The sequence below is a fragment of the Myxine glutinosa genome, chromosome 1 (assembly GCF_964187855.1).
Source record: "Myxine glutinosa chromosome 1, kmMyxGlut1.1, whole genome shotgun sequence".
Lineage (NCBI taxonomy): Eukaryota > Metazoa > Chordata > Myxini > Myxiniformes > Myxinidae > Myxine > Myxine glutinosa.
Window position 1 is genome coordinate 371050406 of NC_136261.1, and position 27078 is coordinate 371077483.

General features: G+C 43.3%; 1 protein-coding gene across 2 annotated transcripts in view; it reads left to right on the forward strand.

Moving 5' to 3' along the window:
- Positions 1-27078, forward strand: part of LOC137414968 (E3 ubiquitin-protein ligase TRIM7-like) — a 130311-nt gene that overhangs the window by 59526 nt on the left and 43707 nt on the right. For both annotated transcript variants that reach the window (XM_078770142.1, XM_078770141.1), the window contains 6 exons: positions 7910-8425; positions 12508-12603; positions 13701-13934; positions 21271-21293; positions 21757-21884; positions 25245-25298. In XM_078770142.1, the coding sequence (XP_078626268.1) occupies positions 7949-8425; positions 12508-12603; positions 13701-13934; positions 21271-21293; positions 21757-21884; positions 25245-25298 (1012 nt within the window). In that variant the 5' untranslated portion in view covers positions 7910-7948. The remainder of the gene's footprint in view (positions 1-7909; positions 8426-12507; positions 12604-13700; positions 13935-21270; positions 21294-21756; positions 21885-25244; positions 25299-27078) is intronic.

Consider the following 27078-nt stretch of genomic DNA (forward strand, 5'->3'; position numbering starts at 1 on the left):
ACCAGGGATTGAAACATCTACAAGAGCAGTTCTGAACCAAAGGATTAACACCGAAGTTTCAAAGGATTCTGAAGTAGCATTCATCGGTGGGACAGACAGAGAGAGGGAACCAGACACACAAGCATCAATAAAGTTGCTGGCACTGACCGACATCTCAGGTGATGTCACTTCACTCACTGTTGGCGCAGAAAGGGGAATAGTTGAGCACATCTCTATTTTATGACCCCAAAAGGTTGGATCTCCTATACCAACTGAGGAGGAGGCATCCATTCCCACAGGTGTAGCAACGTCCGCCGCATCAGAGCGAAAGGAGCGTTCCTCTGCGCCAGAAGATTATGCCAAGTCAGCCTTGAGAGACGACATGGCAGAAGACTTGACAAATTGTACAAGTACACAAAAGGAGAAGGATATTGAACCTCCAGACAGCGATGATGAGGAAAGTATTGGTGATGGGGAAGACTATCAAGGGTCACTGACTAGTTTAGAGACAGACCTACCGGCAGGACGCCATTCCTGCATTCCCAGCCAGGAGATACTCGAGTTCCTGGAACAAAGCTTGCATAGCAGGAAGAAAGTGGAAAATGCGCTGAAACGGTGGAAAGATTATGACTTGCTAGTGCATTCCTTGTATGCACTAAGGAGAGAGGGACATAAAACAAGGACTTCAGGCTCGGCCGAACAAGCCCGAGTCAGGAAGTTTCTAGCAAAGTTGTTGAGTTACGGGCCTGAAGATAAATTCGTTTAGGAGGATGAATTTCACAGAAACAAAACTCTCGATACAATAATGACATCAAACTTACGAATAGGATCATTGAATGTCAATGGCTGTAAGGATGCATTCCGTGTGCACCAGGTATTGTCATTCTGTGTGAAGGAAAAACTTGAAGTAACCTTTTTGCAGGAAAGCCACACGACCCCAGAGGCTGCATCCCGATGGGAAAACCAATGGGAAGGCTTGGCCTTTTTCAGTCACCTAACGGACACATCTTGTGGAGTGGCTACCCTCTTTTCACCAAAGAAGAAACCTGAAATACTTGTCGTAAAGGAAGCCAGTGTAGGGCGGTTGCTACATATAAAAGCAAAGTTTGAAGAATTTGGTGTCAATTTCGTCAACATTTATGCACCTTGTGTAGGAGTTGCAAGGGGGATTTTCTTCAACCGGTTGCAGAGATTCATGCTCACCTTGCCTGGTGAAGAGTGTGTAATTCTTTGAGGAGACTTTAATTGCACTCTAAACCCCTCCCTTGATCGAATAGGTCAGGAGCCGCATAATCCCTCTGTAAGAATATTACAACAAACCATAACACTGTTAAACTTGAGGGATACTTGGCACATACAACACCCCACAGACAGAACATTCACGTATACGAGTATCAGAGGTGGTCATATATCACAATCCCGGCTCGATAGAATTTACGTGTCTCACCGTTGGTGTAAGAGTGTCAGTGACTCCGGCATAAAAGTTGCCCATTTCACAGATCACAACTTGGCCTGGATTAAGTTTTCCCTGGCGGAAACAAGGCGAGGCCCTGGCTTGTGGCACCTGAACAGTGCTTTAAGTCAGGATGAAGCCTTTTTGTCAATCTTTTTGAATTTTTGGCAAGCCTGGAGGAATAAAAAAGGAGATTTTTGCTCACTTGGATTCTGGTGGGATGTAGGCAAGGTACGATTGAAATTGCTGTGTCAGGAATACTCGTATGGATCGAGCAAAACACTTGGGTTAGGGATCAAAAGACTGGAAGAGGAACTGCTGCACCTTGAGAAGCACCTGGCCACACTTACCTCTACTGAACTGCAGGCATACCAAGAAAAAAAGAGCACCCTTAAAGCATGTAGTTGTGTGAAGGCACGAGGGGCATATGTGCGCTCTCGTTTGCAGTTTATTTCTGAGGATGAATATGTCCTGAATTATCTCAAAGGGGTGGAAAAACGCAAAGGTCAATTCAGGGCTATAGCGAGTGTTCTCGCAGAAGATGGTCTCTTGCTCAATGGCTCTGAGGGTGTTCAAAAACGAATTAGAGCCTTTTACGCTCAGCTGTATTCGGGTAAGAGCACAGATGCAGGTGCAGGTGGCACTTTGTGGAGTAGTCTTCCTGAAGCCTCTGTAGAAGACTGGGAGCAGCTGGAGACTCCATTATCTCTGGAAGAATTGAAAACCGCCCTGCACAGCCTATCAAGAGATAAAGCCCCTGGCATGGATGGCTTATCATGTGAATTCTATACAAAAGTATGGGACTTGGTTGGACCTGATTACCTAAGCGTAGCTCAGGAAGCATGTGATACAGGTATAATGCCCCTTTCTTGGCGTCGAGCGATGCTGGTCTTGATTCCCAAGGAGGGTGACTTGAGAGACTTGAAGAATTACCGCCCTGTGTCTCTGCTGTGTGTGGATTATAAGGTCATGGCTAAAATGTTGTCACTCCGTCTCGGACCAGTCCTGACAAAATTAGTCAGCCCGGACCAATCTTATGCCATTCCAGGCAGGACAATACATGACAACATATCCCTTGTCAGAGACCTGATACAGTATGCGGACATGACTCGGACTCAAGTCGGATTTCTTTCCTTGGATCAGGAGAAAGCCTTTGACCAGATGAACCATGAGTATCTGTTTGAAACCTTGCTAACATTTGGGTTGGGGAGGAGATTTGTAGGCATGATTCAGACGTTGTACATGTCGGCAGAATGCCTAGTCAAAGTCAACGGTTTCTTGCTCGCGCCCTTTCCATTTGAGAGAGGAATAAGACAAGGATGTCCCCTGTCCGGCCAATTATATTCCCTATGTATCGAACCCTTCCTTTGTTTGATGAGAAGAAGGCTAACTGGCATTGTGGTGCCACACAACAGGGTCAACCTCAAACTTTCTGCATATGCAGATGATGTTCTCGTGTTTGCCAGTAATGCAAGGGATATGCAAGTAGTTTATGATTGTCAGCAGGTCTATTCAGCAGCATCGTCTGCTACAATCAATTGGAGGAAAAGCTCGGGGCTTCTAATTGGACAAATGCAGGTAAAGGAGTTACCAACACTTTTCCAGAAATTGACCTGGAGTCGCAATGAGCTCAAATATTTGGGGGTGCACTTATCCACTTCCCATGGGTCCTCACCACTCATTAACTGGAACACTTTAGGGGACAAGATCGAAGCAAAGTTGAGAGACTGGAGTGGACTACTAAAAGTCCTGTCTCTGAGGGGAAAAACACTCCTTATTAAACAGTTTATAATTCCGAAGTTAGTATTCAGGCTCTCTTGCATAAGCACTCCAGAGGAGTTTCTGGTTAAGATGCAGAGGAAGCTACTGGACTACTTTTGGAATGGTAAACACTGGGTTTCCCTGGGCATTCTGAGCTTGCCTTTTTCAGAAGGTGGACAGTCTTTTCCCTGCCTTCGAAGCCACTACCACGCATCCAGGCTGAAGACCATACAACGTTACCTACATGTGAACCCTGCACCGCAATGGTGCTCACTGGCATCATACTTCTTCAGCAAAGTGCTCAATCTTGGGTACAAAAGGAATCTTTTCATCATTACATCTCGGAGCCTGTCTAGTGCTACATTGCCTCCTTTTTATCAAGAAATGCTGAAGGCTTGGAATGTAGTCGACGTACAAAGAACAGTTCCTTATCCAGGCAAGGACCTGTTAGAAGAACCGCTCATTCTCAACCCTCTTCTACAGGGCCCAACTCTGGCTTCCTTTTCAGTAAGAAGGAGCCTCTTAGCTGGTAGCATATCCACAGTGGGAGACCTTCTCAACGATGGTAAGAGAACGCTTTTACCCAAGGAACTCGCAGCGAAAATGGGCCTGAGGACAATCAGGATCCCCTCCACGATACTTGAAGAGGTCAAAAGCTCCTTGCCTCCCGATTGTCTGGAATATCTAGAGAATCCCAAAAAGGGTGATGGATCTGGACAGATGTCCATCGGTAACTCCATGGATTTTAAAATCCGACCACGATGTTGCGAGCTCTCTCAGCCAATACCTGCAAACAATATGAGTAAGACCCCTGGCACAGTGGAAATGTCGTTCTGTGGGCTATCAAGGAAAAATATATACCTGCTAGTGATCCACTCGCTCCATTATATAGCTCTTGCAACCCGACTGGATACTCCCTGGCGTGAGATTCTTCCACTTCCTTCGACTGTTCATCCACGTTGGGATTCACTCTATCGCTACCCAACGCCAAGAATGATGGCAGACTTAAGTTGGAGGTTGCTACATGGTGCACTGAGCTCTGGATCTATGATGCGGCATTTCACTAACTTCTCAGAGGATTGCTGCTTTTGTTGTGAAAGGGAAACTATATTTCACATATACCTTCAATGCCACCGTCTTGAACCAGTGTTCTTACTGATGAAAAATCTTCTCTTGCGCTTCTGGCTTCACTTCTCTCCAACACTTTTTATCATCGAGCACCCGGTAAAGAAACTAAGCAAGTCACGAGATCTCCTTGTTAACTTTATTTTAGCCTGTGCAAAAATGGCAATATATAAAACCAGGAAGGCAAAAATTGAGAAAGATGTGGTGGAACACAGTTCTGTATGTCTGAAGGGCTTAATACGCTCACGCATTATTTCGGAGTACAAGGCGGCAGAATATAGTAACACTGTTCAAAAGTTTAAGTAAACCTGGACTATAAATGATGCACTTTGTACGGTCTCCCCACAAGATATTTTGCTCTTATTTGTATAAATGTGTTATTTGGCATTCTTTTTGGTGTTCTTTGGCGTTCTTTTTTTTTTGGTGTTCTTTGGCGTTCTTTTACCTTCCCCTTATCTGTCTTGGTAGTGCTTTCTCTTCAAAATGCTCTACCTTGGCTACTGTAGTTCAAACCATGGACTTGCAGAGATGAGGAATTGAGCGACATTAAACTGGGAACATATGTTTGCCTGAGCTTGCATGAGCTCTGAACGCAAATCTCTGTAACCTTTCCAACAAAAGCACTACTACTACTACTACTACTACTAGTACCACTACTACTTCTGTTAGCAGCCGCAGCGTAGATGCATTTTTGCCACCAAAGCATTCCAACGATTCCTTGCAAGTCACAACTTGACGAAAAGACGCATCAAGGAAATATTTCACAAGATTTTGACAAACGCTGAAACGCTTTGAGAGCAAAGTGTAAATAACGCAGATTCTCAGAAAAATGCTTTAAAAGTGAAATCGATTAACGTTACGAACCAAAGCGTTAATGTTCGGGTATTTCACAAACACAGATCGAAACGTTATTTTTAGCCCATGCCCCACACAGCGGGGTTTTGCAAGTGTGTGTGTGTGTGTGTGTGTGTGTGTGTGTGTGTGTGTGTGTGTGTGTGTGTGTGTGTGTGTGTGTGTGTGTGTTTGAGTATGTGTGTTTGTGTGTGTGTTTGTGTGTGTGTGTGTATGTGTGACGTGTGTGTGTGTATGTGACGTGTGTGTGAGTGTGTGTGTGTTTGTGTGTGTGTGTGTGTGACGTGTGTGTGTATGTGACGTGTGTGACGTGTGTGTGTGACGTGTGTGTGTGACGTGTGTGTGTGACGTGAGTGTGTATGTGACGTGTGTGTGTGTGACGTGTGTGTGTGTGTGTGACGTGTGTGTGTATGTGACGTGTGTGACGTGTGTGTGTGACGTGTGTGTGTGTGTGAGTGTGTGTGTGTGTTTGTGTGTGTGTGTGTGTGTGTGTGTGTGTGTGTGTGTGTGTGTGAGTCTGCACCGGCTGTAACCTTTGTACCATTTCAGCTTTTGTCATGGAAATGTTCAACAAAGTTTTAGTATAAGAATCCCGAGAAGACAAATTAATAATTTGGTCAAAAGGTAAAAGGTCAAGGTCGCCTAAATCGTCAATCTTTTGTATTTTTACCTCTGCCACCCAAGGTGGATGGAGGTTATGTTTTTACTCCTGTCTGTTTGTTTGTCTGTGATCAGGACATCTCAAAAACTTGTGGATGGATTCGGACGTAATTTGGTGGAGAGGTTGTGTACGTGACAGGGAGGTTCTGATTACATTTTGGTGAAAGTTCGAATCTAAGAATACCATCACACCATGGCATGAGGGACCCCCTCCTTCCAGGATAGAGCCGGAATTATAGGCCCAGCATAACTTGTCGCATTTGCCCCATGAGTCAAAACTTGAAGTTGATACTTCTTTTCCACCCGGTTACCATCGGAGTGATTGGCTTATTACTGACACACACAACCACACGTACGTTGTGCCCAGGACCAGTCAGACCCTCTTTTTCAGAGCATGAAGGGCAAAGTGGAAAAGCATCAGGACATGCAGAGAGGAAGAATGAAGGACGGGTCATGGAGCATTGCCACTCAGATACTTCAGATCATCTTGTTAAATAGAAAGATAAACTAAGAGATCGAAGTATCGCTCCGCTGATTGCAAGCTTGCCATTGTTCTGTCTGTTTTGTCATCGATACTAATCGATGTTCGATTTCACAAAAATGGCTCTCCTGGTGCGGCCATGACATGGGAGGGGAGGGGGTGGGGCGGGGTGGGAGGGGTGGATTAGGGGGGGGGTGGGGCGGGTTGGTAGGGGTGGATTGGGGGGTTGGGGCGGGGTGGGAGGGGTGGATTGGGGGGGGTGGGGAGGGGGTGGGAGGGGTGGATTGGGGGGGGGGTGTTGCCTCGGCCTGTCATCATTCTGAGGTCTGCAAAATGAGTTCCAGCTCACTGGAATCGGAGCGATTCATCAGGGGCACAGCCACGCTCCCAGCAATGATGCAATCAGCAGGGGCACAGCCACGCTCCCAGCAATGATGCAATCAGCAGCCTCAGCCTCCTCGCAAAATCTGTATTATAAAAGGAGCCGTCTGTTTTGTTTGTTTGTTTGTTGTGTTATAACTTGAGAATGGATTAACGCATTTCAATAAATCAAACTACGTTGGATTTGGGTAACTCCCGGGAATTTTTTTTTCTTTTATGGGAACATGGACACGCGTGTCAAAAGTGCAAATGCAAACACGTGACCTATCTCCCAGGAATATTTTGGGTTTTTTCTTCCCCCATAGATTCGCCATTTCAGCAAAGATTGGTATTTCCGTCAGAGAAGCGAAGGGCTTTTATTCTAGAAAGAATAATAATAATAACTCAGGAAAATACATTTTATTTTTTGTTCTTAATACAGGAAAATAATACTTTCTTTTGAATCCAAACAGCACAAAAACAATGCACAAACATGTTAATTAATGTAATCCGTGGGCTGAGCAGGGTTTACATGCACCCCCCCCCCACCACAACTCAACTTCCCGGGTATGTCCATGTACCCCCCACCCTAGGGGTTAGGAAAAACCATGTTAACAGAAAAAAAAACTCATTCCCTCATAGTTTGACCTCTGGTGACCTCATTAGTGACCTCATTTGCATATAACACATATCATTGTAAAGAGTGTCCCAGGACAAACATTTTGAGGGGTCATATGCAACAATAGGATGACGAGGTAAAAAGTTATGGCCATTTGAATTTCGCCTACCCCTAATTTTCGGCAATCACTGACACAGGGGGGGTAACATCAAAATATGCGTGGGAGGTACCTTGGGAATGAGTTTGTTTTCTGTTAACATGGTTTTTCCTAACCCCTAGGGTGGGGGGTACATGAACATACCCGGGAAGTTAAGTTGTGGGGGGGGGGGGGGGGTGCATGTAAACCCTACTCAGCCCACCGACAAATGGTACAGTATGGACAATTTTACAGTTGAATCCCAAACCATATTTTCCCCCATTACCTCCTAAGTTTGCGGTTCATGGGGATTTTCACCACCTCGTGAACGACAAGGCATTCCTGTATAGACTTTAACACTGAGTGGGGTATCGTGTTCTATGAACTCTCTTGTTTCTGAGGTAATTGTGCTCCATAGTAATTTATCTGATGTTTTCTTACCTCTAACGTTTTGTTTTTATAACTACCCCTCTCGATCTACAGGCTTCAACTCTGCTCCATTTCCTTCTCTGATACAAGAAAATGGCGTCTTCTTCGATGACTGGAGTTTGTGCAGATGAACTTCAATGCATTGTGTGCTTTGAACTGTACGAGGAACCTATTACTCTGCCATGTGGCCACTCATTTTGTAAAGTCTGCATCAAGCAACACTGGGAAAGCAGGGAAGAGGCCACAGTCTGTGATTGTCCGAACTGCCGTGAGGTATTTCCGATAAAACCAAAATGTCAAAAGAATGTGGCCCTTGCCAAATTGGTAGAGAAGACGAAGTTGGTGCCAGGAGTAAACGCAGAGAAGACGAAGTTGGTGCCAGGAGTAAACGAAGAGAAGATGAAATTGACGTCAGTCGTAAACGTGGAGGAGCGAAGATGCACCGAGCATGGCAAACCAATACAACTCTTTTGCAAGGATGATGAAAGCTTGATGTGTGTGATGTGCCTGGTTGGACAACATAAGAACCATGAAGTTGTTCCTGTGGAGATTGTTCATGATGAACTCAAGGCAAGTAAATAAATGAAAAGTTTATTTGTTCATGTAAATTTTATCCATTTGAATTTATCTCCAAGAATATAAAATCTATTCTCAAAGGAAGTTGAAAGAACAAAGAGCCAAAATATGTAAGATATTGATAAATTGCAAGTTCTGTAATCATGAAAATTTCTCATAACTCAGAACATTCCTCACAAGTGGAGGTTATTTTATAGAAAGACTACGTTCTGATGATACTTTCCCCGACACTGCTGTAGATCAATTGGTTGTAGAATGAGCGAAGTATCAAAAACAAGTTTTTTAAAATTGAACAACTGATAGAAAAGGTGGTTATTGATTTTACAGGTAAAAAAGTAGACTTGAGAGCTCACCAAATTAACTATTTTGTGCTGAGATTGTTCATGGCCCTGGGCCTAAGGATATAGATCCAAATCTCTGAAAAAGCTTGGAGATGAAATGTCAAGCGATGCTCAAGAATAATGTGTGTGAAAAGCATTTTGAGATGTTGAATGAAGGGAAGTGTGTGTTAATAAAACATACAGGTTTAGACCACTTTAGCATCCCAGGTATATTCATGAAAACCACACAAAACAACCTGTTGTTGTTAAACTTCATATGGCACCACCTTTAGAGGCCATTTTTCCCCGCAGTGCAGGGGTTGGCCTTTTTCGGGCACTGTGGTCCCCATTGTTCAGCAATATTTTATGGCCGGATGCCCTTCCTGCCGCCAACCCTGTAAGTCGCCTCTTGAGACACACAGGGAATTACTAGTAAACTGGTACTCAATTTGCCGACCTCAGTACGATGACAGGCTGAGTCAGCCCCCCTGGTGTTAATTCAGCGATCGACCGGGATTCAAATCCAGGATCGCAGCATCCCAAGCCGGCACCCGAACCGCTAAGCCAACACCAGAATGTTGCTAAACTTCATATAAAAGGATAAAAAATACTTCCAGTTACAGCAATTACCAAGAGGTAATGTTCAGGCCTGGTATTATCCATCACTGGGTGTTAGTTTTCTTGTGCTTTTACTTCCTTGCATCACAATGTTCACATTCATACTGAGTCTCGGCCAATGGTCGTCTTATCATGGTTTCAAAGATCTTCAATAATATTTATGATGACACGACAATCAGACTTTAACAAATTACTCGACTGCTCGAAAGGATGAAGCAACAAATTATTTTGAGGTTTTTTTTAATGATCTCATTTTTATATTCTGTTCAAAGAGGACCAGCATATTAATCATGGAAACTGCTTCAACAAACTATGATGTAACTGGAAACCAAAGTTGAATTGTTCTCCACAAACAAAATGGCTGTTTGAAATGTGCACTGATATTGACAAGGACACCAGTCTACAAATGAGCACAGACAGGTTTTTACATTGACAGAAAGGGCCTTAATAATCCAACATTGCAGTTGAAATCAAAACCTTCCTTTTCTCTCATGGCCTGATCTCAAACCATCAGTTTGGTTTCTAACCCCATTCAACCTCCCTGGCCCTCCATCTCCTGCTCTTCCAACAATGGATTGAGGCTCTGAATTTTAGAAAAGAGATCAATTATGTATCTCCTGGATATGGCTCAAGCATTTATCCAAATCTGGTATTGTGTCTACCTCTCCTCCACTTTCATAATCATGCCTGAGTCTCAATGGGATCCACTCCCAGGTGAGAATCTAAGGCCCCAAACAAGTCTCAGGTTAAAATTTTGCTTATAACTCCACCCTCTGCTGCAGCACCACTCATCCTCCAGACAGGCAGGCATCAGCTTCTTCCCTTTCTGAAGATGTGTGAAAAAAGCAGAAGCTTGAGCAGCCTTGGAATTGTAAACCCTGGTGAATGTCATTGGCTCACTTTGTCTCTTTAAAACGACCAACTGGAAAAACTTCCAATCTACTCCATTTAAGCAACACTTGCAATTCAGGTCTTCAAACGTGTTAACATCTCCATTAGCCACAATCCCTCCTGGACCAACTAAATATCTGAGTTGGCTTGGAAAGCCATTGCCTCATTGGGAATTCTCCATCATGCAAAGACAAATTATAATTTTTAACAACCCACAAGGTTTGCAGCTGCAGCCCAATGGAGTATTGCTTTCCTTCTGGGCTCATGTTCCTATTTCACATCTTTTCCACTTAAATCCATGAATACCGAGGCCGTCAAAAGCATTGGAATCTCCTTCAGCAATGCGGCATCCCTGGGCCTGTTACTCCTGCATCGCTGACAGCTTGGTTGGCTCTCTATCTTCTCCTGTGTCCTTGTTAGCATTTCACCCTTTCAATGTTCTGTCTCCTCACCCTTCAACCCCCAATAGGGTTCTGCCACGAACTCACTTCTTGTGAAACTCGCAAAATCCAGACTCACTGCTCACATCCATCAAGGAATGACTTAACACGATAGAGAATGCCCGATCTGTGGTTGCTTTTGCAAACCAACTTTGTAACATGTTCAACCGAAGAGATGTCAGAAGTTGGACACTGAATCTCTTGGACACTCAGTGGTTGAACATGGAAATATGGGGGTTTATGTAATGGTCCTTCTGGTGTGAGACTGAGAGATTTGCCAGGTATGCAAGGTGTGATCCATTTTGTTTGTCCAACAATTCCAGATCGTGAGACAGTGATGCAGCTGCTGTATCTGCCTGTCCGCAGGATACAGTACTGTACTATATCATGTGGATTCATTTGTGCAAGTGCTGGAAGTCCAGAAGCCAGGTGTGATGGTTTCTTGTATGCAGCAGTTAGTGAGCTTGACAACTGGACCAGGATGCTACTTAGTATTGATTATCTAAAATATGTCCAAGCCATGTTATATCGACATGTATCTTGACGATTTGTTTCAGATTCAAACCTTCTTACCATTTCTAATGGCGAAGCAAAATCATTTGCAAAGTTGAATGACACAGAATCCAAAATGATGATCCGTCGTGAGGTTCTTTGAAAAGACGAAAGACTTTCCATCTATATCGATAATGGTTGACATGATTTTGCTCGCAATGGAAGTACGCTTACAGAAACTGCACACACGGTTTTGATGAAACATGCCCACAACCTTCATCACCCGTGATGTACCAATGTTTGTTCATGGCATAAAAAACTCAAGGTCTAAGGTGGTCTGTGGGGCCCCACCCAAAATTGGTATTTCCTCTCTTTTCTAAAACTACACATACGATGTTGCTGAAACTTGGCCACAAACTTCATATCTGATGCCTAATGAAGGTGTATTGACTGAATAAAAAGCTGAGCACATGAAGGGGGTTTACAGGGGAGGGGGTTGTGAGGGTTGTGAGGGTTGTGAGGGTTGACCGCCCCCCAACCCCCCAAATACGAATTCGCTCTCTTCTCTGAAACTACACACACAATTTCAATGAAATTTGATCACAACCATCATCACTCATGATGTACAATAGTTTGTTCACCGCATTAAAAAATATCGTGGTCTGTGGGGGGTTTGAGTGACTGTTGCTCCTGATCCAGGTGAGCTTCAGAACCCGTTGTCCTATTTTTGCTTGGCTCATGGGGGCGATCCACAAAATGTTGGACATATCAATTTTTTGACTCCGGTAGTAATTCTTGGGAAAAATGCCAGGGGTATGGAAAAGACCTCTTGATATGGCATGTGCCATGTGGCAAAGTATAGAGAAGAAGTGACATTTCATAGCTTGTAGAAAATGCCAAAGTATAGAAAAGAAGGGACATTCAAAAAATCTCATGTGCATGCTGGTCTACACTTATGTTCTGAGGAGGAACCAAGTAATGCTCCTGAAAAGTTCATATAAATGGTGCCAATTTCATTCATTCAGCTGCATGAAGAAGTAAATGTATTTTATTTGCCAGATGTGGGGCGCCCCTTTATAGTCCACCTCTGCTTCCTTTAACTATCAATTATTCACCATGATAATAATGTTGATGAGCTCTCTTCTCATACAGTTGTATAAATAAAGAAGAGTTCATATTTAATTTGGAATCTATAAATGTCTCGTCTCCACCTTTTTGCAAATACATTTTAAAATCATTTTGTGCAGTTTGTGCCTCATCGTTTCCACATACAGATGAACAATTCCCTTTACCTGGACTTATTTATTCTGTGCAGGGCATTTTGGCTGAAAAGTGTCCTGAACTATCAAAGTCAAAGCAGCACCTTGAATCCCAACTCCATCAGCTGAAGCGGGAGGTTGAACAAACACAGGTATGAAGTGCCAAGGAATGGACGTGATTGAAGGGAAGAGAATTAGCATCTGGAAAAAATATTTGTTCTACAATGGGTGACATCACCACAGCTCAAACTGCACAATATTACTTGCATCTCAGCCATCTCAGGCCACCTCTGGCCATCTACACACACTAGCCACCAACCACCTGACTCAAAACAATGTCAATCCATGACCATTAATGTGAGATTTATTTCTAAATCTAACTGAACAGACTTTTTTTTGAAAGTTGTCTCCTTAAAATGCTTTCAAGTTATTGTTTAAATGCTTTTTTGGATACAAAAGTCAGCTCATGGAAGAGCAAGCTACAGAGTGAAAAAAGGAAAGTGAAAAAAGGAAAAAAGGAAATTGACGGTGGGGCAGTGGGGCAAAAGGTGGAATATGAAAAGGTTAGGGAATTAATTAATGGGCAAAAAAGAAAAAATAACAAGATGTGAAGAACACAGTAATCTGCAAGCCGATTGGATTAGGGAAGTGGGGAGTGGTGGTGAAAAGTGGTGAAATAGTGGAAGTGGTAAAATATTGCAGGTTTGGATGGTTCAGGATGGCGGAGAGGGTAGTGGGATGCCAACATCGAGCCGTGGAGGGTAGAGAGGGATTGAACTTTTTCATGAAGATCGTTTCACAAGCCAGAGAAAAGAGTGGAGGTGGGCAGGTATCCTGTAATATTACTGCCCACCTCTGTGCAATTCCCTGGAAACAAACTCTGTCCATATCTGAACAAGTGTTGGTGTTTTTTTGTGATCAGGAAATCTGAAATTTTATTTTATTTCTTTCACTTTTAAAGATTTATACCTTTTCTGCCAAATTCTGTCCATTAAATGCGAACTAATTAAAATCTCCCTCATCTTGGTTGGGTAAATGTTGAAATTTTCAAATCAACCCATCAACTCACCCCAATAAGTGTTGTGGATAAGTGTCCTGTCCAATACATTATGTCCTTTTAAATGCACTCGTGCAATATGTCCTAATCCTTCTTCAGTCGTAATTCTTCGTTCTCTTTAATTTTAACCTTTTTTCTGGTGGTTTATTCTTGACTTTTAACTCCAATTGCACAATGATTGATTTATTCCAGGATTCAGGCAAAGGGACTGTGGACAGGATGGAGGAAAAGCGATTGGCGTTGTACCAATATGTGGATAAATCCGTGGATCTGATGAAGAGTAGCGTGATCAAAAGGCAAAATAAGAAGATTTTTCTCCTTCAGAAGCAGATGGACAAGGTGAAGGAGCAGTTGAACTCTCTCCATGAAACAAATTCCACATTGAAAGCAGCACTCCAGGATCTTGAGACTATTTCATTTTTACAGGTAGGCATTCTTCTTCACCTTTTACAAAAGTGGTCATGTTTAATTGTCAATATTTATTGAATTTAATTTTTTTAGAAGAGAAAAAAATGGACTAATCATAAACCTACAGGACATGAGAACCTATTGAACGCTAGGACTTGGGGTATTGCTCGGAGAGTGAATTAATGGTACATTGTACTTTAGGAAGGATAATAACACCAAAGGTGGGCGGTCCGCTTCGAAAGTCCACTTATCCGCTTATCCGCTGCAGCGGACTAACGTTTTCGAAGCGGATAAGCGAATCGGAACAACCCCCGGAAACCGAAGCGGATAAGCGTAAGCGGACTACCGAAAACTTAAAGCGCATCGCGATTCGCCAGATCAGCTGTTAGCCTGAGCCGTTACTCTAGAATTGTGAATATTTATTTAAGTGAATAATAAGTGAAAACTGAATATTTTATTGGACGCTAGAGCGGCAATAACGTCAAGATGGAGAGATTTCTGATTCTCCAGCCCAGCGGCAGTGCCAGGGACAGGCACACGAGCGACGCAAACCAGCAGGCCCAGCACAGCGACATCCACAACCCGGCGGTCAACATGATGGGGGACGTGGAGGACAGTCAGGAGATCTGCGCCCTGACCCCTCAGACTCTCTTGTCAAAGAAAGGACGGGCAAATTGATTTTTCTTTAATGTAACTTGCATATATTAAAATTATATTTAAATTAACTGTAGAGTAGAGTAGAGTCGAGTGGAAAACTTTATTTCAATAAATTTTGAATAAATTTTATTTAAATAAAAATGTATATTTTTGATCTTAAAAGCTTTGTTTGTCTTTGTAGTAGTTAGAAATGTCTATTTAGGCTTAAAAAGCATTAAATTCCCTTTAGAAACGTCAAAAATCGCTTTAAAAACGTCAAAAATCGCTTTAAAAACGTCGAAGCGCTTTAAAAAAATCGAATCGAAGCGGATAAGCGGATAACCGGTAAGCGGACTAAGATTTTCGGCCGCTGAAGCAGATAAGCGAATCGGACTACATGGGCTGGCGGAGCGGATAAGCGGTAAGCGGCCTTAAAATTTTCCGAATCGCGCCCACCTTTAAATAACACAACATGAATATACCATCAGATGTGGAGATGTCGTCCTTCACACAGACCCTGGAAGGTTCATTTATCACTCTTGTTTCGGGATTATAGTTCCACATTTACCATAGCAGTGATTACTGAAAGTTGTCACGCTAATGGAGATTGCAAGAACAGTAAGTTACACGTATAACGCTTATATAGGGCTGCTGGTGTGAGGGAAGACCAAGAAAGAAGCATTAATAAGAATTTGAAAGGTAAGTGTTGAGGGAAGATTTATTGATTGGGGGTGGGGAAGATTTACATGTTCATGAAGGTGTGGGTTAAGTTTTATTTTAGTGATTGTAAGAGTAACCACAACAAATATTCACAAACACGAAAGTTGAATTACGATGACGCCTGTTCTGCCACGTCAGTGCTAGGTAGTCTTCCTTTGGTCGTCGCCCTTCATGGATGAAGGCGACATAATGAAGGCACCGATGACATCATCATTAACATATATTATTCCCCATGGGGAGTACTTGACAATGAGCCATATTTCAATTTTTTCCATGGAGTGGTTTCGGAGATAGAGAAGTGCAACTTTTTTCCAAGGTGGCGTCCATGCCACCTGACCTATGACGTCATAATTAACAGCAAAAAAATCAACAGACGGAGGCGCTCCTCCGGTAAAAGTTCACGTCAATCGGACCAACAGTTGCCAAGAAAATGAATTTTTAAATGCAGATATGGCACACGTACGGCACATGGCACACATATGGCACATGTACGCACCTGAATGCTTAACCTCACTTTTCACTTCACGAGCGCAGGTTAATTAGATATTTCTGTGTTGTACACCACTCCTTTCCTATGCCATCTTCTGGCGCTGCATGACATCATTGCCGGGCCCCCTTCGGTGCCCGGCAATGACGCACACTTTAAGGGAGCCATCGGTTTTCACTCCGGTTTCTTGCTTTCTTGCTTTATTGTTTTCTTGGTTGCCGAGCGATATCTCTGAGGTCCTTTGAGCTAGGAAGCTGAAATTTGGACACGACAGTGACCAAGTGATGGGCTACAAAGGGTATTTTTGATTTATTAAGCAATTCATCGATTAATTATTTAATTTGTCCGATTAATGACTTGATTACTTAATTTTTTTAAAGTTATAGATTCGGATAGAACGGTGGTGGTTTAGGTATTCTATTAGCCAATTGATTAATTATTTAATTATTTTATGATTATTGTTTATTTCCTTTCATTATTAATCATTTATATATTTGCTTTCTCATCTTTGCACCTTTTGAGCTCACAAGCTGATATTTTGACACGACAGTGACCAAGTGATGTGGCTAAAAGTGATATTTTTGATTTAATATATATATTTTTTTTTTTTTTTTTTTTGTATTCTGAATCGAGGCTCGTGAAAGAGCTAACATTTACTTCACAAACAAATCGACCAGACAAACAAAATACACAAAAAGAGGGAGCGGAAGACAAGATGGGGAGAAAAGGGGAAGCACACAAACACAACATCCGAGAGCAGGGAGATGTGTGGAAGGGAGAGGGCCCGGGGGGAGGAGGCATGGGAAGGGGGGGGGGGGGGGAGGGAGAAGTATGAAGCACAAGGACACCAAGGACTTCCAGGACAGAAGTTGGTATTTCAAAAAGTGGAATTGGGGTGAAATTAGCGGGGGTAGAAAAGATCAAGGTTTTGGATGGGGGAAGATAAGAGATGGTGGTGAACAGCTGTTTTAAAGACTTGGAGGGTGGAGTGGGATTGAAGAGAGTGAGGGAGTTTGTTCCAGAGGCGGGAGAAAAGAGGAATGAAGGAGTGAAGGTGAGCAGAGAGTCTTGATTTTGGCAGTTTAACCAAAAGAGGGTTGCAGGCAGATCTTGTGCGACCTGTAGGAATATTTGCGGGACAGAGCCCAGAGAGAGCTGGGGGGGCAAGGCCAGAGAGGAGTCGGTAGAAGACGGAAAGACCACCAACCTGCCTGCGGTGAGTGAGTGAGAGGCCCTTGGAGTTAGCTTCATCGCGGGAGATTCCAATGATTTATGAATGCTTTGGTTTCAACAGCGCTAAGGCGAGCTAGGTGTGAGGCAGGAGCACCAGCCCAGAGGAGAGAGCAGTATTCCATTGAGCTGCGGATGAAAGCCTTGTATGTGGTGAGGAGCTCAGGTGTGCCAAGGAAGGACTTCGCACGACGGAGGATGCCCAGTCGGCGACTGGCTTTGGAGGCCAGATTTTAAATGTGGTTTTTCCAGGAAAGATCATGGCAGATAGTGAGACCCAAAAGCTTGAGTGACAGAACTTCTTGGAGAGGATTATTCAGAAAGTGGATGGGAGGGTTGTCCAGTCGGTCTTTTCGGAGAGACATCGTAAGAGTGTGAGATTTGTCAGGATTGAAAGACATGTTCCACTTGTTTGCCCAGTCTGTGATTTTGTCAAGGTCTGCAGAGAGTGAGGAGGCTGCAGACTGCCGATCTGAGGGATGAAGAATGGAGCGACAGAGAGTAGAGTCGTCAGCAAAGAGATAGAGAGGATTTTCAAGAGAGTCAGAGAGATCATTGATGAAGACCAGAAAAAGCACAGGGCCCAGAACACTGCCTTGGGGAACTCCAGCCTGAACAGGAGGAGGAGATGAGAGAAACCCATTCAGGGCCACACGTTGACTATGACTAGAGAGGAAGTCCGCCAGCCATGCATGGAGATTTCCATGGATACCAAAAGAGGAGAGTTTGGTGAGCAGAGCGGGGTGCCAGACCGTATCGAAGGCACGTGATATGTCAAGGGAGACTGCTCTAATTTCCTGTTTGGCATTGAGGACCTCCATCCATTGTTGAGAAAGCAGAAGCAGCATGTCCAGAGTGGAATGTCCAGGTCTGAAACCAAATTGATGATCAGAGATCAAGCCATTGGAGAAGAGGAAAGATTTCATATCTGAAGCAATGATGGATTCCATGACTTTGCTGATAATTGGGAGAAGGCTGATTGGTCTGTAGTTGCTGGGATCTGTTTTTGCACCTTTTTTGTGCAAAGCGGTGATGTTGACAGATTTCCAAGCAGATGGAAGATGACCTTGAGCAAAAGAGAGGGTGAAGAGAACAGAGAGAGGGAGTGAAAGAGCGGAAGAACATGATTTTAGGACCCGTGGGCTGATGCCGTCAGGTCCAGTTGCAGAATCAGAGTCGAGGGTTGACAGAAATTTTTCCACCTTGTCAGGAGGAAAGGACACAGAGTCCAGGAGCAGCTGGGTACAACTGGGTATGGTGGGTACAGAGAGGGATGGGTTTGGGACACAAGATTTAGAGGCAAACACAGAGTTGAGGCATTCAGCTTTTTCACGTGCGGAGTCAGCCGTGTGGCCATTTAAGGTGAGGGAGGGGATGGAGGGGGAACAAACACCAGAAACAGATTTTACCAGACGCCACCAGGATTTGGAAGAGGGAGACAGTTAAGAGAGTTCGGTCCTGAGGATGGAGAGATATTGTTTCCTGGCTCTCCTGAGGGTGGACACACACTTGTTTCGGGCTTTGTGAAAGGAAATGAGATTTCCTTCCGTTGGATTTGCTTTCCAGGAGACGAAAGCAAGTTGTTTCTGGGCAATAGCCTCACCACAAGATTCCGTGCACCATGGACGGGAGGAAGGGTATGACAACTGAAGACGAGAAGGGATAAATCTGTGCATGAGAGAGAGCAATTTACTTTGGAAAAATTCCCAGGATGAGTTGATGTCAGAGGCAGTAGAGATGGGAGACCAGTCCAGATGATTGATGGCTGCTTGAAGACCGTGCCAGTTGGCCTGAGTGAAATGCCAGACTCGTCGACGCTGAGGAGGCTCTCTGAAAATGGTCAGAGAGATGTCCACTTTAACAAGCACATGATCAGAAGAGCCGATTGGAGCAGAAGAAGAGCAGCAGACATTTTCAGGGAAGTTAGTCATAACCAAGTCCAGAAGAGAAGATTCTCCGTTGACTGAGATCCGGGTTGGGAAATTGACAGATTGTGTCAGTCCCAGTGAGTCACAGAAGTCCTTTGCTGAAGAGCCATGGCTGGTGAGAGAGGTACCCACCCCCAGCCAACTGGCATGGTGACAGTTGAAATCACCACATATGAGGAAGAGAGAGTTGGGATGGGTAGATAGAAGTTGGTCCATATTATCAGACAGCGAGATGTAGATGGAGTCATCACTGTTTGGTGGATGGTACAACACGCATATGACCAAAAGGTGGGAGCGAAGGGGAAGCCGTAGCCAAAGGTATTCTTGGGGGTGAGGTGGAGAGAGGGCAGTGCAGGGCAAGTGAGGAAGAGAGTTTTTTTTATAAAGATAGCAACCCCACCTCCAGGACGAGGCTCAGGTCTATCATACCGGAGGAGGGAGTAACCTGGGAGAGATAGGCCTACCAAGGAATCAGAGACATCATTAAGGAGGAAGGTTTCTGTTAAGCAGATCACGTCTGGTTTGTCAGAAGCAACCTGTATGGAGAGATCAGTTAAGTTTGAGCGAAGGCCCCAGATGTTTGAGGTCCATACTGTTAAGGAAGAGGAAGGGGGAGCATCGGATACAGAACAGGTGGGGGGAGCGGTAGGGCAGGATGTGGAAGAGGAGGAAGAGGTAGGGAGAGCTGTTGCAGGTGTGTCAGAGATTACAGAATAGCTTGGAGAAAGGGAAGAATGGGGCGGACAAAAGGTTTGATGGTGTTTGGGTAAGGAGCAGTGAGGTGTTATTTGAGGAGGGGGAAGAGTGAGGCAGAAGGTTGGGGAAGATGAAGGTGAAAGTTGGAAGGGGGAAGAAGCGGGGAGGACGCTTTGAGGAGGAGGGGTGAGAGGGGAGTCTAGGAGGGGAGGAGTGAGGGAGAGTCTCGGAGGGGAGGGGTGTGGGGGGAGTTTAGGAGGGAAGGGGCAGGGGGGGAGATTTGAAAGGGATGGGTGTTTGGGAAGATTTGGGGGGGAGGGGCAAGGGGGAAGATTTGACAGAGATGGGTGATGGGGAAGATTTGGAGGGGAGGGGTGTGATTGGATTTTGAAAAGTGTACGATTTATGGGAAACGAACATTTATTGCAAAATGAGTTTCTTGAGACATTCGAGTCAAAAATACGTTTGAGGACGCTGAAGGATGGGTGGAGTTCTGGAGAGTTTAGGGAATGAATGAAAGATGCACTGTAAGAGATGGAATTTTTTTTTTGAATGAATAGAATTGGTGAGCAAGTCGAAAGCATCCTTTTATAGAAGAAGTAGAAAAAAGTGTTATAGAATATGACATAATAATAAAGTTATTCAGGGGACAGATGAAACATGTATTAACAACTTGATCACGTGATCTCGAACAACGTGCTCGAAGAACGAAAGAACAAATAACGAAGAACGAAAGACAAAAAGAATGAAGAACGAAAGAACAAATAAGAACGCACAAGCGGATAAGAACAGGGAAGGAAAAAAATTATTTGTTTTTTTTTTGAGATTATAAAACAAGGGAGTATGGGTGAAAAGACCGTGAAAAACGGAGACCGAAAGTAGTTGCAGCGCGATCGAATAACCGCTGAGACAAAAACAAAAGCCTCAAGCCAAGGTCTGAGGACACGGTAGCCTACAAGTACTACACTAGGCCTCAGAATATACGATACGAAAAAACCGACGATTCTGCACACAGGTATGAAAAACCAACACCGAGAAACCTATTAAAGTCACCCCAATAGGTACATGCACCGAAAGAAAGATAAAGATACGACAAAAACACAAATGTGAAAGATCACTTAGCTTCGAAAGCGTGAGCGCATGGAACAGCTTCGAAAAGACGTGACCTCGCCGTGATCTCGCGAGGTCAGATCATGACTTATTGATTGAATGACTTATTGAATTGATTTTTAAAAATTTACAGCTTCGGATCAAGCACTGGTGGATTACTTATGCTATTAGCCAATTGATTAAGATAATATTGTATGAATATTCTTTATTGATTTTAGTTATGCAATTAATCAATCAGTTATTGTACACCTCTCCCTCCCAATATAGTCTCTCTGAGCTGCACGGCGGTATTGCCATGCGCCGGAGGTGCCCCGGCAATGCCGCGCTGGAGGATATATATTTATTTGGCATGGGGGCGGTGTACTTTGAATGTTTCTGTACGTGTTGTGTTGTTATCTTCAAGGGGGTACATTATACAGCCTGTCAAATGAAAATTAATTTCACGCTTAAATTTGCAAATTCAACAGTGTGCATTATTTACATTTATGAAGAGAGCATTCATTAACGAAGATGTCGTGAGGTAATTCACTGTTTTCTTCCTTTTCAGGGTTATAAGGATGTCATAAAAAGGTGAGACTGTGATGGTGTCCATCACATTGTTTGACACATCATCATGCTTTTTTCCCCATCTCTGTTCTTTCTTCAGAACCATCATCCATTTTCATTCATCTCCAGATGTATTTTATTTTCTACTTCTTCCAAAAATATGTAATTCCCAAAAATGTCGCAACTCGTTCTCATTTGATGATTCTTGTTATATAATGTAACCTGAATCCATATTATATGAGAGAACATGAAGAAAATAAAAGTTTATCAAGTCCATTTGTTTTAAACATTCTCCTTTTCATATCTTCGCTGAATTATAGATTCTCATCGAAAGATTGGCGCAAATATAAATTCCATCTATCATTCTATTTGAACCACACTTTTATCGATATCTTCCATATTTGAGGCTTTTATAATATCATTTTACAAACCTTTTTCTCCTCCAATGACCCCCTGACCTCCTGAAGTTTTTCCTTTTCATACCAAGGCTCGAGTCGGTGTCACATTTTCAAACTCTGAAGATGGCACAACCCACAGTTTTGGACTTCTCCAAGGAGGAGAAGAATCTGGGCTCATTCATTGAACTCCATGAGAACTTTCTGAAGAATATAATGAGTGAGTGACAAATATGTGCTATTTTGTAAGGAGAATAATTATTTGGGGAACATGAGATGCGAGAGAACCAGGAAGGATAATAGAAAAGGGAGAAGTATATAAATCACAAAGATCATTGTGCTCCTCTCAGACGCAAATTTCTAAAGGACATAATCTGTTGGGGCACCTTAGCGGTGTTTGGGGCACCTTAAAGGATACCGTACAGTACCTTCAGAAAGTATTCACATCCCTTGACTTTTTCACATTTTGTTGTGTTACGGCCTGAATTTAAAATGGATAAAATGTAGATTTTTTTGGTCACTGATCTACACATAATACCCCCATAATTTGGAATTAATTTTTTTAGAATTTCCTTTTGCAAAATAATTAAAAATGAAAAGCTGAAATGTCTTGAGCCAACTGGTATTCAATACTTTTCCTATGACACTCCAAATTGAGCTGAGGTGCATCCAATTTCCTTTGATCATCCTCAAGATGGATGTTTAACTTAATTGGAGTCCACTATGGCCAATTCAATCAATCAATCAAAATGGTTTGTCGAAAGCATGTCTGGCAGCGAATGGCTGAATTGCACATGCATACATAATCATAATTTTCAATCAAAGATTGCTTACAAGATAAAAGTTTATAAAATACAATTAGTGCATTGACAAAATAATGTTAAATTAAAAAACAAACATGGCACGTTTCAAACAGAGCTAAAGGAGCTCAATTGATTGGAAATGATATTATAAAGAAACACACCTTTCCATACAAGGTCCTGCAGTTGACAGTGCATGTCAGAGAAGAAACTACCATAAAGTCCAAGGAACTGTCCGTATAACTCTGAGATAGAATTGTGAGGAGGCGTAGATTTGTGGAGGGGAATCAAGCAATTTCTAGAATGTTGAAAGTTCTGTCCGACCAAACTGAGCAACCGGGCAAGAAGCACCTTGGTCAAGGAAGGTGAACAATAACCCAATGACCACTGTGACAGAACGAGAGTTCCTTGGCTGAGATGGGAGAACCTGCTGGAAGGATAAGAGTCTGCAGCACTTCACAAATCTAGGCTTTATGGCTGGATTTGTGAAGCCAGACAAAGCCACTCCTGAGAAAAATGCACATGACAGCATGCCTGGAATTTGCAAAAAGATATGTGAAAGACTGTGTGAGTGAGGCAACATATTCTGTGGTCTGATGAGACGACAATTGAACTCTTTGGCCTGAATGCAAAGCGCTATTTCTGGCGGAAACAGAGCACAGCTCATCACCCATCTGACACCATCCCCACTGTGAAACACGGTGGTGGCAGCATCATGCTGTGGGGATGCTTTTCAGTGGCAGGGACTGGGAGACTTGTAAGGACAGAGGGAACATTGAATGGAGCCAAGTACAGGCAAATCCTTGATTAGAACCTGCTTCATAGAGGAAAAGACCAAACGAGATTTTGGAGCTGTGAGGGCTGGTATAAATATATTTTCTTTGTTTCCTTTTTCCTGTTTCCAGGAGGACGGGGCAAGATAAATTATACTTGATTTTTGCATTTATTACTTGAAGGTAAGGCATATGTGTGTGTGTGGTGTGTGTGTGTGTGGTTTGTTTTTGTGTGTATCCACAGCTTGCTTGTACATGTACTTGCTTGCAGCTTGCTTGTACAGGGTGACCCTAAAACACCTCCCACATTTCGAAAGGCTGTCGCACTGGCAGTAGTGAGGTGGGAGGGGCGGGGCTAGGGTCTGTTGGTCGCCCAACCCCAACCGTCCTCAGTCGCCAACATGGCGTGGGCGGGAGCACACCGTGCGTTCGCTGTCGAAGCGTTCTTCACAAACAACCGTTCCGTGATCGCCGTGCAGAGGGCCTTTCAAAGACGTTTCAGTATTCCACGGAACCAAAACGTTCCAGATCGGAAAACCATCTTGCAGTGGGTTGAGAATTTCAGGGCAACAGCCTCAGCTTTAAAAAGAAAATCACCTGGTCGACCTAAGAGCGCTCGTACGCCTGAGAATATTGAAGCATTGAGGCGATCTGTTGTGCTGTCTCCAAGACGTTCTGCGCGGAAGCATGCTTTAGCTGTAGGGATATCCCGGGAAACTGCAAGGAGAATCTCACACAAAGACCTCCACTTCCATCCACACAAAATGACGGTTGTGCAAGAACTCAATGCGAGAGACTGGATAAGCCGCAGGGAGTTATGCGAGAACATTCTGCAACGTGTTCCGGAAGATGCTGTTCTCTTGTGCAGTGACGAAGCTCATTTTCATTTGAGTGGCTCTGTAAACAAATAAAATTTTCGCGATTGCTCTGAAGACAACCCTCGCATGCTACACGAAAGACCGTTGCACTCCGATCGAGTGACTGTGTGGTGCGCTGCTGCCGATGTTGGCATCGTGGGTCCTTATTTCTTTGAAGAGGGTGGTGTAACTGTTACCGTAACTTCTGACCGTTACATTGATATGCTCGAAAACTTTCTAAGGCCACAACTCGAACACCTTGAGCTTGAAGAACTCGATGTGTGGTTTCAGCAAGACGGGGCTATGGCACACACAGCTCGAAGATCATTGCAAGTGCTGAGCGAAATGTTTCCGGATCGGGTGATCTCGTTGCGTGGCGATGTTGGGTGGCCGGCCCGTTCCCCTGACCTCGCCCCTTGTGATTTTTTTTCTGTGGGGCTACCTTAAATCACGAGTGTATACTCATCGACCCCAAACTCTTGAAGCCCTTAAGGTTGCTATTCAGCAGGAGATAGCCGCTGTTCCACCCGACATGACCCGTCGAGCCATGGCACCTTCAGAAATCGCCTCCAAGCGTGTATAGACAATGACGGCCACCATTTGGAGGATGTCATCTTTAAAACATGATGAATAAAAACTGTATTGAATGAAGTTTCATGTGCGCAAATAAAATCAGGATTATCTTTAACCTTTTTTTTTCATTTACCTTTGAAATGTGGGAGGTTTTTTGGGTCACCCTGTATATACAGGAAATGAACGGAACTAAACACCTCTCAGTCTCATCCACAGATATTTCTCGTATTTCCTATTTTTCCAGGAGTCTGATTTTCATCCAGGAGCAAAACAATTATGGTTAATCATCTATGATTTGCCACTCGTTTAAATGCTGAAAATCATGTTTAAAAAGACTATTTGAGTTACACACTTGTCCCTAGCAGCGGCAGGTTAAAAGTGCCCTGATGGGCAGAAGCAAGTCCCTGAAAATTCACACACAGCACATGCGGGAAAGGCCTCGTTAGCATTCATACATTGTTCAAATCTGTTCATGTTTATAAATTGTTCCTTAAAGCAAAAAATATTTACTGTATAAATAAACAGCAGGGTATCCACATTGATTGTGATGTTGCTTTATCTTTCCTTCTTTCAACAGAGCCAGTGGAGCTCCAAATGTCTGAGCTGGACCAGAGCAGCTTGAGAAGTCTTTGTGAGTGAAATGAAGGGAAATGGGACATGGAGGGTGAAGGGATTGAAAAGAATGATATTTAACGAGGAAATTCATTGTCCTTCTTTGCTTTTTCTCTTTTTCCATGATCTTTCAAAATTCCCACTTTCTTGACTTTAATTCGGTCCCTTTCCTTTGATTTTGCTTCCCTTTTTTATTCATTCTGATACACTTGTTTCTTTTCTCTCTTACTTGGTTTATATGTTCAACATAGTTAAAGCTTTCTTGTTTTTTGAAAGTTCACTTTTGAAAATTTTTCCACAAAATCATCAACGACAAAATATAAAGAAATTTCAAACAGATAATGCATCACCGAAACTAATTTCAAACAAAGAATGCATTTTCATCTGATCATGTGCTTGTGAAGATCAACATCTTTGGCCATTCGCAGTAAACAGGCAATCCTTACATCACTGCCTCATTTACACTTAATCAATTATTGCTTCAAGCTTCGACAAACACTCCACTGGTTACAACATTACTTGATTACTCTTGTAGTCTAGCCACATACGGAGACTCTACAAATTAGCAGCCTGAATACAGTACATGATCATCAACAGTACATGATTTCAGTACCTGATCAGTTCTCAGTACATGATCATCAACCTTTTACAAACTGCAAGGACATCTCTAATAACAACATCAAATAATTCTCTACATTTGTGATTGGTCACTCGAAGTTGACAAAAAAGGAAAGTAGGAAAGCCAACTGAAGTTGCAAGAAGTCCCTGAAATTACATCGGAGCTTACTACAGTGCATTCAGAAAGTATTCAGACCCCTTCACTTTTTTCACATTTTGTTATGTTGCAGCCTTATCCTGAAATTGTTTAAATTCATTTTTTCCCTCATCAATCTACACTCAATACCCCATAAAGACAAAGAGAAAACAGGATTTTAGAAAGTTTTGCAAATTTATTAAAAACAAAAAACTGAAATATCACATTTACATAAGTATTCAGACCGTTTGCTATGACACTTGAAATTTAGCTCAGGTGCCTCCCATTTCTCTTGATCATCTTTGAGATGTTTCTACACCTTGATTGGAGTCCACCTGTGGTAAATTCAACTGATTGGACATGATTTGGAAAGGCACACACCTGTCTATATAAGGTCTCACAGCTGACAATGCATATCAGAGCAAAAACCAAGCCATGAGGTCGGAGGAACTGCCTGCAGAGCTCAGAGACAGGATTGTGTCGAGGCACAGATCTGGGAAAGCCCACAAATAAATTTCTGCTGCATTGAAGGTTCCCAAAAGCACAGTGGCCTCCATAATTCTTAAATGAAAGAAGTTTGGAACAACCAGGACTCTTCCTAGAGCTGGCCACCCGGCCAAACTGAGCAATCGGGGGAGAAGGGCCTTGGTAAGAGGTGACCAAGAAGCCGATGGTCACTCTGGCTGAGCTCCAGAGATCCTGTGTGGAGATGGGAGAAACTTCCAGAGGACAACCATCACTGCAACACTCCACCGATCTGGGCTTTATTGAAGAGTGGCCAGACGGCAGCCTCTCCTCAGTGAAAGACACATGAATGCCTGCTTGGAGTTTGCAAAAAAGCACCTAAAGGACTCTCGGACTGTGAAAAACAAGATTCTGTGGGCTTTCTTTATTCGCTTGTTTCTGTTATTTTTTTTACAATGTGGAATAACACAATGGTTTGGTGCCCAATCTTGGAGCAAAAGTGTCAGGATACACTACCGGTCTAAAGTTTTATAACACCTCATTTTTCCAGTTTTTATTGAAATGTACGCAGTTTAATATC